General features: G+C 47.3%; 1 protein-coding gene across 2 annotated transcripts in view; it reads right to left on the reverse strand.

The window, feature by feature from the left end:
• Positions 1–13,020, reverse strand: part of LOC142765327 (uncharacterized) — a 53,267-nt gene that overhangs the window by 28,552 nt on the left and 11,695 nt on the right. The window contains exons 3-4 of one of the 2 annotated variants that reach the window (XM_075866100.1): positions 11,146–11,378; positions 5,410–5,613 (exon numbers count right to left, since the gene is read on the reverse strand). In XM_075866100.1, the coding sequence (XP_075722215.1) occupies positions 5,410–5,613; positions 11,146–11,378 (437 nt within the window). Of the gene's footprint in view, positions 1–5,409; positions 5,620–11,145; positions 11,379–13,020 lie in introns of both variants that reach the window. The other variant, XM_075866099.1, reaches the window with a different exon arrangement.

Consider the following 13,020-nt stretch of genomic DNA (forward strand, 5'->3'; position numbering starts at 1 on the left):
ATACGCGGAGACGGGTTGGGCTCTGCATGAACATTTCGTGACTGCTTCTGGTAAAGGCCTGGTTGACGATGGTCGGAGGTCCGCAGCGGCACGCCGAGATGATGACATTCAATCGTGGCCGTGACCAGTCGGGGAAAACGGAAGCCGCGGGGCGAAATCTGCAGTTTCTGTGCGCGGTCAGTTTTTGATATGGCGCTCTCGTATCCAGTAGGGAGGTGGTTCGGGGCACGCGGCGAACAAGCATCGGTAGTGAGCGTCACCTGCTAGAAACCGTGGGAGATCTTCTCGATCTACCCAATGTACGAGAAAGGAAATGTCTTCGCAGGCGGTGACGTCCACACTTGCAACAGTGGAAACATTGTCGAAGCGCCCAAACTTGAGTAAAATTCCCTGGGTCTTCAAAGCATCGAATGCATGACACTGATTCCTGAAAGTAAAAGGAGTCTACAAGTTTTCCTTCGTTATGAGCAAACTGTACACGTCCTTGGTGATGCCTTTTAACAAATGGCCGACTTTGTCTTCGTCAGGCGTATTTGCGTTGACGATTCCGTGAAGCTTCAATACCTTTTCAATGTAGGTTGTGCACGTTTTGCCGGGCAAATGAGCCTTACGTGACAGCGTTTGCTCAGCTTTCTTTTTCATAAAACTCGTGTCCTTAAAGCTAGTCTTCAGTTCCTAAACAAATATATTTCAAGAGGAGAGCACAAGTTCATGTTTTTTAAACCAAGGCAAATCGGCCCCTGCAAAGAACAATATTCACGAGCTACACTCACGAACTACTCACGAATACTACATTCACAAGCTTCGCCGGCGCGCCCCATTTGTAGTAGTGGCTCACTCTGTCGTAGTGTTTTAGCCAAGCATCCACATCTTCATCAATTTTACCTGAGAATACCCGTGCTTCAGGCACCCAGTAGTTGGGTTGCCGAGGTCGATGGCTACCTTGTGCCATGTCGGTGGCACTGATGGCAGCAGCAGCGTAGCCCGTCAACGGGCTTGCTGTGTCGTCGGTCATGCAGATGTTATCCGGTGGTAGCCCAGCTAACCCTCTGTGTTTTTGAATGTCTTCTGCTGCGGAGTCCAGGACGACGAATTACCCAGCATCACTCCACCAAAGCTATTACGGATGCGATGGAATTATTAACACTGAAATGCCAGCGATAAATCGGCACTGCCGAATAGCCATCGCTCGAAAGCGTCCTTCTTCCTCTTCTTTTGCGCACTTTCAGTCTGCGTTACATTATTAATCTCACGGCGGAGACCGACACAGAAGCTCTTTACGACAACCGCACATACAAGTGCACAAGCGGACTGCGTAAAACATCACTCTGGGAGCACTAACTGGGCACGAACATCCTTCTTGTGCGTCTGTAGAGAATGGATTTAGAGGGCTCGGATCATATGAAAAAATTTTATATGTGATATTGGTTAATGGCGACTGGGATCAATTGTCACGTTAATTATGCAAGAATGTTCATGGGAGGCGAATACAACGGCATTGTGCACAGAACGGTAGGGAAGAAGTCCATGGTGCGCGCAAGCGTACAATTTGTTACAAGCTTCAAAAACAGCGAGGGAGAGCGTGAGTGATCGGGCACACCTATTCTGCCACGCAAGTTGCATCTTGGGCATACGCGATCACTAACCATGCCTCACGACGCAGTGTTAGAGTTGCGGCGTTCAATAGACTCGTCATGAAATCGTGCACAAGAGTTAAAGCCGCTTCCGTGTGTGTCAAACCGGAGTAAGCAAGCGCTACCACCTGGCGCACGCACACACAGTTCTTTCTTCGTCCTCTTCTTTCTTTCGTTATTATCTCTCCTTATATTGCTCTCTCTCTCTCTCTGCGTTTTCTCTCCTAACCATTTCTCCTCACCCTTCTCACCCCTTACTGTGCTATGCTGTGCACGACTATGGTATGCTAGGAACTGCCACGTACGTAGGCCTATTATACAAGGCTATGCAATGCTACCAATATGGATAGGATAGTTAAAATAGCAGAGGAGTTTTACAGAGATCTGTACAGTAGCCGAGACAACCACGACCTTAATACTATAAGAACTAGCAGTAACCCAGATGACACCCCACCAGTAATGATAGAAGAAGTCAGAAAAGCTTTGGAGAGCATGCAAAGAGGCAAAGCTGCTGGTGAGGATCAGGTAACATCAGATCTGCTGAAAGAAGGAGGACAGATTGTGTTAGAAAAACTAGCCACCCTGTTTACGAGGTGTCTCCTGACGGGAAGAGTACTGCTACCATAGTGCTTCATAAAGAAAGCAACAGAATACCAATCAAGAAGGGTGTAAAGCAGGGGGACACAATCTTCCCAATGCTATTTACCGCGTGCTTACAGGAGGTTTTCAGAAGCCTAGAATGGGAACAGTTAGGGATAAATGAATGGAAAATACCTTAGTAACCTGCGCTTCGCCGATGACATTGCATTGCTGAGTGACTCAGGAGACGAATTTCAACTCATGATTACGGAGTTAGACAAGGAGAGCAGAAAGGTAGGTCTTAAAATTCATCTGCTGAAAACGAAAGTAATGTACAACAACCTCAGAAAGGAGCAGTGCTTCGAGAAAGGTAATAGTGTACTTGAAGTTGTAAAAGACTATGTCTACTTAGGGCAGGTAATAATCGCAGAGCCGAACCACGAGATTGCAGTAACTAGAAGAATGAGAATGGGGTGGAGCACATTCGGCAAGCACCCTTAAGTTATGACAGGTAGATTGCCACTATCCCTCAAGAGGAAGGTAAATAACAGCTGTATCTTGCCGGTACTTAGCTACCGAGCAGAAACCTGGAGACTTACAAAGAGGGTTCAGCTTAAATTGAGGACGATGCAGCGAGCAATGGAAAGAAAAATGGTAGGTGTAACCTTAAGAGACAAGAAGAGAGCAGAGTGGATTAGGGAACAAACGGGTGTTAAGGATATCATAGCTGAAATAAAGAAGAGCAAATAGACATGGGCCGGGCATGTAGCGCGTAGACAGGATAACCGCCGGTCACTAAGGGTAACTAACTGCATTCCCAGAGAAGCGAAGCGGATTAGGGGGAGACAGAAGGTTAGGTGGGCAGATGAGATTTAGAAGTTTGCGGGTATAAATTGGCAGCAGCAAGCACAGGACCGGGTTAACTGGCAGAACATGGGAGAGGCCTTTGTCCTGCAGTGGACGTAGTCAGGCTGCTGCTGCTGATAATGATGATGATGATGATGATGGTGATGATGATGATAATGCAATGCTTTACCCTCTCCTCCTCATCCTATTCCTTCTTCACACAGAACTCCTCCTCATTCTAACTTTTCTGCCCCATTGCCTTGTTATACAATTCGATGCATGGCTATGCTATGCAACAAGCTGCTGAGCACATAGCCGCTCTCTGCTACGCATATCTGCTCGGCTAGTTTTTACCAGCGATGCAGTTTAAGCTCACAGTTGCGCTGCCAACAAGATCACCATCCGGTACGCGTTCCTCTTGTCCTCTTCTTCTTCTGCATGACTCCAACAACACGTGCGCTAGTTTGACTAGCATAGAATGCCATAACTATGATGGCCTGGTCTGTTGCGCGACTAAACACCACGTCGCCACGCTACAGATAGTCCCAGAACTAAACCTACGTAACATCGCTTGACAAATCACGTGACGTAAAGTCTCCTAACAACACGTTACTAGTGACATGACTAAAATCTCGAAACGGCACGTGAAAAATTGCGAGACTAAAATCAGTCTTGCAGCTAATCAAGTGACCATAATCACGTAACAGTGAGTCACATGGAATATTCTCGCCAGAAACTGCGCAACTAATCTGGTAACTAACATAACGTGAGATAACAGACAGTGACGCATGTTCCTTCCAATAACACGTAACAACTAGTCACGTGACTAAAACACGCAAGTCCAATACGTCCCTGACAATCACGAGGCGCTAGACTTACTGTGTATGCTACCTATACAGCAAATGTAGTAGCAGCTATTCTCGTGACTTAAATCACGTAAAGTCACGTAACGTTTGCTTGTGTCTAGAAGAACCATGTGACATTTTTTTGCCAGACACCATGTAAATGAAACTCCCATGGGGTGTTACCGCCAAAAACCGCTAGACCAAAGACACGTCAGATCTCCTCACGCAATGAAAGTCACGTAACATCACAGGACTAGTCAGGTGACTAAAATCTCGCAACCTCACATGACAACTAATCAGAGGACTTAATGAGCGTAGCACCACGTAACGATTATACCCGTGACACGTTCACGCTAGAACCAAGTAAGAGTTGCTCGCGTGACACGTTCCCGTGAAAACCTCGCAGCACGTGCATTGTGCGGGCAACCTACCACAACGGTGCAAATAATATGCAAGTCTAGCCGTATTCAATGTAGCTAGCAACAGCATAACATCTCTAGCAGAAGTGTGGTATCACTGTCAAGAACGTAGAAGAGGCTATAGGTCAAACATTACGTTCACAGTTAGTTCCAGACTTGCTCAACTAGTGCACACTGAGCACATTTTTGCGAACGAAGGTGGCCGAGCCTCAAGCTTAAACAGTTCCGCTGTTGAAGCACCAGCAGTATAAATCGTACGCGATGCTAACATAGCAGAGCAACGTCCCAGTCTCAGTGGTTTGAAATAATATACGTTCGCAAATGTCGGGGAACGTTCGGTTTATATCGTTCTTTGAGATCATGAGCCTACGCATAATAAGCCTTCAGTATTAATATGACGTACAGGAGAGCCCAACTATCATGAAGCCAACTTCCACCGCAAAGTACGGAACTTAGTTCCCGAAGTTGTGTCTAGATGCGCGATAAACTTTTCGCTGCACGTCGCGGTGGGCACAGACAAGCCGCTTTGAATGCGGGCCGCATGAACTCTGCCGACCGTCTGGTCAAAATGGCTGCCCTGACCGCTTGCGGGGGGGGGGAGGTGTCATACAGGTCCACGAAATGGTCGATAAGCCTTTTTCGCATGTTCACTTCTTGCTGAAAATCTTGCAGTAGCGGTATCAACTTTATATAGCAACGCTAAATCCTGGTTTGAGCATTGGCCACCTCTGACACGGTTCGGAGAACATGTCTACTCGCCGCCTCGCGGGCTTTCTGTATCGCTCATAGCCTGAAGGTCTAAGCTACGCAGCGTGACCGTTCACTGCGCCTAAGTGTGGAACATAACATTAATACCACGTGGGAGTCCCTGAACGTGAAAAAGCGAATGCGTGAGCAACGCCACCAACATTATCAGGAGGATCCGATCAGAAATCGTGAAGAGGTACTTGCCTCATTTTGCCGTTTCCGTGCTTGCGCTTCGTGAGGCTGCTCTATAGCGAGTGCTAATGCTTCGCAAGCACAACTACACTACACCATTTAACATATAGAATAAATGTAATCAGGCATCCCTGTTTTTCAACTTACCCTTTGGAGGCGAGTCAATGACGTAGGTAAGCTGACCATACAGCACCTCTTCGAGGCCCGAGGCGTTGACGTCGTCATCTGTTTCACCACGCCGCACGTACACAAATGCCTGTATCTTGTTCAGGAAGCGATCCCGATCCGACACGGGGCTCAGTTCGAGAGCGAGAGGATCGCGCATGGTCAGGGACGCACTTCGAAGCCAGCCTGCGTCTTACGGAAGGACAAGACGTCACTCGATCACTAACTTCCTTTGCGCTGGCCCTGATACATACGCTATCCTGCAGTCAAAGCACGCTGCGTGCAGGCGTGAAAGCAAACTTAAATGTCTGCGGGAATGGCCCCGCAATGGAGGTAAATACATGCGACATAAACTGACCGACGGCCCTACAAGTATTCTAGGAATTATCGGTTTCAGCTATATCCAAAGCGGTTTGATCATAGAGCGATGGGGCACCTCACAAAACTGGCCCCGCCAATAACACACCTGTGAGATACTAGCGCGAGATCGAGATACACGGCGTGTTGAATAAACACATAGGAGCCGACGGTGTGTTGCGTAAAAAGTAAGAAAAAGCGTCCTTCATAATTATGTGCACTGTTTCGGGACGTTAGCACCCAATCATTGCAGAAAAATCCACCGTCGATGCACTGCAAAAGACGTCTAAGTCACTAGTGCATGATGGTCACTCGTTCAGGGGGCAATGGTTAGAATAGCAGCGTTGAGTCTTACACAACAAACTTGCCCAAATTTGTTAAAAACCCCAGACTACCTTTGTAAACACACACGTATACTTATAAATAGAAACGCTGACATTTCTACCGGAAATTGGATAGAATCACGAAAGAAAATCTTGACCAATGTAACGAAAAATTTTAGGTTTATCATTCGGTACTTGCTAGAAGCTGAAGGGAAGCAAGTGCAGTGCAACTGACCGCATATTTTATAGTTTCACTGTAAATGTGAGGAGCTGAAGCAGTATGCTTGTCCTACGCCTCTCTTTAACGTGTTTGGTTTTTACATGTTTGGCATGCAACAATTCCACCATATATGGCTGCCTTCTTTTGCAACTCAATTATTCCTTTTTCACCTCACCCAATGGCTTCCGTATTTTGCCAAGAGTTCCGTATTTAGAAACTCTTGCACGCAATGTTTTCAGCACGCGTTTGCCTTTGTCTTGGGGCGAAGCACCCGAAGGCGTGGATCGTGCGTCCGCGATGTGTGTATGTAGTAGTAGTAGTAGTAGTAGTAGTAGTAGTAGTAGTAGTAGTAGTAGTAGTAGTAGTAGTAGTAGTAGTAGTAGTAGTAGTAGTATAGATGGAGGAGAAGGACGAGGAGGAGGAGTGGCACACGTGCATCCTTTTCAATCGAGGAGGAAACCCGCGCACGGTTGTCATAAATAAAAAGATAGTTGTTTCTGGTAAAATAACTGACAGACACGAGCGTTGGTGACTTAATATCATATAAAATTTGCCTTGAATTTCATGCTTACTAAAAAAACTAGTATCAGAAGTACGCACTTTGAGGACTACCTGAGCAGAAAGGATTGCCATGTTGAACTCGCAGGACGTAACTTCTTTGGCTTTAGCCAGGTTTAGCGAGGGTTGGGCCAGAGTGCCATGAATATAGTAAACTAGTACATAGCCATGAACAAGTGCTGGTGAAAGGTGAGAAGGAGACACTAAGCGCAGGCTGTAAGAAAGTGCACGAGTGCCACCTCTCTTTTAGTCCTTGGAATGTCCGCTAGATGGCGGTATTTCTATATGCTGAATATATGATGAAAAGATGCGAGATGGCGGTACTTGGAGTGTTCACTAGATGTACGGACGAATTGACAGACGGACAGACAGATAGATCCACGGATGGACTCATGGGTGGATGGATGGATGGGCGTACGGACAAACGCATGGATGGACAAAAGCACGGCGAACGCGGGGACAAACGGATGGACGGACGCATGGATGGAAAGACACGCGGAAGAACGCGGAAACGGACGTACGGATAGACGCATATTGCGGCATCGCACACTCAATGTTCAAGTGGAAGCATCCTACTCTCGTTCCTGCGCCAAGTGCAGCTGGGGCACTACTGTCAAAACTGAGTCGCTGCGTCGCATGCTCACCCAGCATATCCCATTCATAGAGTTCTCGATGATCCGCTTACCAAACCGTCGAAGACGTCATAGTTTGATGCAAGCATGTAGGGTATCCCCGACAAGAGTAGAATCTTGTTAGTGAGATTCACAAATTCGGTGTGCGACATACGCGCTCCATTATGTTGTACTTTAATGACTTCCACCTTACTGCAGTATTTGAGATACGTGACACCTGCAAAGATTTCCGTCTGGCTGTTTTTCCTGTCAGATGTAATGACGAAGGCGCCGAAGCAGTGCTGATGGAAGGGGCCATCGCGCGTTGGGCGAGGCAGCGGCACCCTCCATTGCGCGCAGCATGTGTAAGCCACATGCTTGCATAGCAGCTTTAGCAAATTTCATGGGAAAAATACCTGTGGAGTTTACCTTGGTAAAATGTTGGCTGGAAACGCCCTGCTTCGTACAAAACGTGCGAAGAAGCGGCGGCAAGGCGGGGCTACTCATGGGCGCGTAATAAAGGAACGGCAGTGTTCATCGAGAGCAATGCGGGTGTCTCTCTTCAGTGTCTCATTGTCATTGGTGCCAAAACCCTGAAGGAGGCGGACATCCTCCACACTAATATCGTTCCCAAGATGAACGGGGCACGTACCGAGGCACGGTTCACGGTGCGACTGGTTAGTGAAATCCTGCTATGAGCCACTCTGCCGTCTTCCGCCGACCTGCAGGAAACCATCAATGCGCTTCGCAACAAGGACTACCCTCTCACTGAAAACAGGTTTGTTCATACGCGCTGTGTGTTTAGAGAACATGGGTAGCGATTTAATGTATTAGGTACTCTACCCGTAGGCCTCACACTTGATTGACGAGGCCCTGTTGAGAAAAGTTACGCCTTTATACCGAATCGCAGAGATGCATCGAGTGTTTTACAAACAATGCGACATTCAAAAGACGCACGACGATCAGCCTATCGTCAATTCACCCATACGTAATGTCGAGACTGAGATGAGACCCACAACAGCGTCGCCCTGGATTAACATTCCTTTTTCTTTTATTACGTGCTCACGAGCAGCCCTGCCTTGCACCCGCTTCTTCGTGCGTCTAGTGGGCTACAGGGCGTTTCCCGCCAACGTTTTCCTGAAGTAAATTCAACAAGTCCAATATTTCATGTCTATTTTTGTTACTTACGTCATTCTAGGCCTTGCTTCTTTATTATGACCCGCTTTGGAGCATTTGAAGCTTGCCATTACGCCTGTATTGACCACAAGCTTTTTAGCGTATCCACGCCACACGATATCTAGGGACGGATAAAAAAATTCGGCAGGTCCCACGTGCCTGGGAGTTGACGTTAAGCGAAGCATGCGGAGGGAAACTGATGGTGTTGCAATTTTTCATTGATTGACACGTCATGAAATGACGCAAAATGTATGTACAAATGTTGGATGCACAGACCTATGTTGAAGAGTTGCAGATATTCATTGCACTTGCACAACAATATCAACAGGTACATGCGTATTACCAACACCAGAAGCAGATATGAAGCACTGATGCTCACGAGGATGCTAGTCCTGGACCCTGCTGCATAAATCAACTTCAGCGCATGGCAACTAATCACAATTGATGTTAGCCCGACGTGACGGCTGTATCAAAGGAGTACATTTGTAATGTTTTTAAAATTGGGTAGGCAGCACTGCAACGACTATTGACGCTTCATGAAGATAAGCGTCTATTGGAAAAGTAGTTCCAAGACATGCCGTATCTTTGAGGTAAAATGCTTCATTGCCATCCAGAATTAATGCTTGGGTTTGACTCCAGCTGGGACTCTGATATTTGTTCTTTGCATTTGTCGGGTCAACGCTACCTATGTCGGGTATTTCTCAACACTCTCGCTTAATATTGCCCATGTGTGTAATCATAGTTCCTGGGTAGATAATAAGTGTCTATCACCTGTGGCACATACCTGCATACCAGCGGCACATACCCGCATACCAGCGGCACATACCTGCCCAAGGGTGTGTGCCACTGTCTGGTGGCGTACGCGATGGGATCGTGACATTATTCATGTATTGACCAGCGCGTCATATTCGTCAAACCTTCTTACCCTCCCATGCTAATTTACGTTCACGCCAAGTTAAGGGTGACCACGAGAACACCCAAACGCAAACGATGAGATAGATAGATAGATAGATAGATAGATAGATAGATAGATAGATAGATAGATAGATAGATAGATAGATAGATAGATAGATAGATAGATAGATAGATAGATAGATAGATAGATAGATAGTTAGATAGATAGATAGATAGATAGATAGATAGATAGATAGATAGATAGATAGATAGATAGATAGATAGATAGATAGATAGATAGATAGATAGATATATAGATAGATAGATAGATAGATAGATAGATACGCTCAAAGTCGCCAAAGTTCGCTAAGAAATGCTTCGCATTTAAAACAGGGCCACAAAAGTGCTACGCACGTAAAAAATAAGCGGGCTCGCTTCGAAGTTTCCTAAGATAAATGGATGGCTATATACCACCTTCTCTTTTTTGTCGATTGTTTTGATTCTGCTCAAAAGCGTTCCACACCCAGAGCGTTTTAGATGCGGAGCATCTTATACTCGCGCCTTGTAGTGCGCCGTCCGCGCCATCCGCGCCGTCCGCACCGCTTCTCGAACATTCGACAGCTGACGCGCGCGCATGCGCCGTCGCGCCGTCGCCCACTCTTCCACCATCTGTGCATCCCTTCCTCCTCTACACACCGCGCGCGCTTCACTCCTCCACCATCTGTGCACCCTTCCTCCTCTACACACCGCGTTCGACATCTACAATTCTCCTGATTCTCCAGTGGACGCGCATGTGGCGTCGCGCTTCGAGAACATTCAACAGCTGACAGTGCATGCGCCGTCGTGCTGTATATATACTCAAGGTCGGCGCTCGCTCGCTCAGTTGCCGCTCGTCGGTTGGTTTGTACGGCGCGTCGACGTCCAAGGTCGCGGTGAAATGAATTCCAACGAATCCACAAACACAATGATCGACGTCCCTTCGACCAGCGCCACCCTTTCGCATACGTGTGTACGTGTTCACTCATTTAATACCCCCTCCTACAACCACGTTAACCAATTTAGCCATCGACCCAAGTAAGTCGCAATTTAACACCCCGTTTCACAACCACGTTAACCAATTTAGCCATCGACCCAAGTAAGTCGCACTTTAACACCCCGTTAACCAATTATATGGTCCGCATCCTCCTCAGTGTTCCCCCGAGGGAAGCTGCGGGCAATTTTTGAAGAGCATCCGTCCTGTGATCTGTCCGCCTTTGACCCAACGACAGCGTCAATGACGTCATCACGAGAAGTCACGAGCAGTTACGTCAAAGTGCTGCCGCGATGACGTTATTATAATGTCACGCATTTAGACAAATTGTAACATCATATGGTGATGCAATAATGTGACAGCTTTTTGAATCACTCGTGCTCACGCCACACATGCCCGCTTCTTGCGTTTCATAAGGCACCTAAGGCTTTCTGCCTATCAAACCGTGCGGCGCACCGCGAAGCAGCAGTAGTCAGAGTCACGAATACTATGCGATAATTTGCATTTACTGATCAGTAAGGCAGAAATGTAACAAGTGAAACAACTGACTTGAACTCTCGGTGATCTCTTCGACGGCGTACAGGTTCTGGCCCCGTATCTTGTGCTTCCGTCTCCACGCCACTCGTAGCCGTCGCCGATCGAGCGCGTCGTCGGCCACGCTTAGCCTCAGTTGAAGACGCGAGGTTCGATTCAGTGGCCACATCAACCAGCAGCTCCATTCGGTTCGGTTGAAGAGGTCACAGGGAATCGCCGACGTCACACCTCCTCTAGCACCATTCGACCTGGAAATGTAATCAGTCAATCAATGGACAATCAGTCAATCAGTTACTCAATCGTGTATAATTTCACGTTATTAACAGCAGTGCCCGTATTTTCAATCAAGTCATCGGGTTTTTCAAGTCTTGCTCTCATGACCCAAGCTGAGATAGGTCACTTGAAACTGCATTTCATGACCAAATGACAAGACTTCAATATCATTGATTGCTTCACTTGGTACACTAATGTGCCATCTCCGTTAGCAGCTCCTATAAAGGCATACACTGCCACCCTTATATTGAATGAATGATGTGTGCAAAAAACATAATTGTGGTTGAATGTGGCCAAACGAATTTCCCCGATCGGTTGCGGTTGCTTTGGGAAAGGACTAGACATGCCATGCTTTTTGAGCTCTACCAGCTGGGTGACCCGACGGGAATTTCCATTAGTATTTTCACTACGACACTCACTGCGAGCCTCCAGAGTCGGCGGCCCTGCTTCCACCTTCTTCCTCTATGCCTGGTTATAGCAAACTGGCCGCATACGGCCGCATATAGCTTCTCCACAGCAGCTACCGGATTTAAAGTCAGCGTTTTTATTTTCCTGCGTTGCCCTCTGACGCACGGACAGACGTACGGATGCACGAATGGACGCACGGATGGTAGCATGGATGGACGGAAGCAAGAACGAACGAATCGACGGACGGAAGCAAGGACGGGCTGGCGGACACTTCACCCCACTCATCATAATTTACTCCCTGGATATGCTGTGCTTTTTTTTTTAAAAGATTTGGCAGGGAAAACCGGTATTGACAGAACGAAAGCCTCCGGGATTAGGAGGCGTTTTTCGAGTTCTCCGCTAGGGAAAGGATGCATTCGCTGTGGCATCGTGAGAACGCTAGATTGCAAAAGAAGACAGCACACAAATGCCGGTTGGCGGTGTCGGCGCTTCTCCGCGGAGTGCCCGCGAGGCACGCGGACGCAGCGAAGGATCATATAGTGCTCAAACGCTGGTGAAACGCCGGCGCCAACTTATCGTCCAAAACTTAACGTCACCTTGCTGGCAATAGGTGAATATTTTTTGTGCAGCTTTCACACCTGGTCATGGTGTAAATTCATCTTACACCGTGACCATGGTTCAGCTTGAAGGATAGATTCACGAAACCAAGCCTTTAGGGATTTGTAGTAGAGCTTATTCTTCAGAATTATATACTCATGAAAGTGTAATTTCACTGTTCGTCTTAATGCTGCACGTGCACTGCTTTATAAAGTAATTGATGAGGATGATGACACTGCAGCAGATGGTAGCGCGAGGAAATTCGATATCGCCATGCTGCAGAGCAGTGGGTTAATGCACCTTTCGTTGCATTTCATCCACTGCTTCCTTCATGACGTCACCAATCCATGACTATTACTTAAATTAGCGTCATCTTCCTGCCACTACTATCCTTTCTCATTGCCCTGCTGTGTATTTCTGATGGTTCAATTCACTTTGTGTCTCGGTCACGCTACTTGCGTGCCACCTGTCCCCCAGGTGTGGCCCCACTCTACTGAAGTACCCAAGCACATAAGACGCCTTCGTGTGGGTCACCACAATGACCATAAAGATTCTTCTTTTTTCACAAATGCAGCGAATGTTGATATCACTTTAAACTCCTAGCCACCCTTT

The sequence above is a fragment of the Rhipicephalus microplus genome, chromosome 6 (genome assembly GCF_043290135.1).
Source record: "Rhipicephalus microplus isolate Deutch F79 chromosome 6, USDA_Rmic, whole genome shotgun sequence".
Classification (NCBI taxonomy): Eukaryota; Metazoa; Arthropoda; class Arachnida; order Ixodida; family Ixodidae; genus Rhipicephalus; species Rhipicephalus microplus.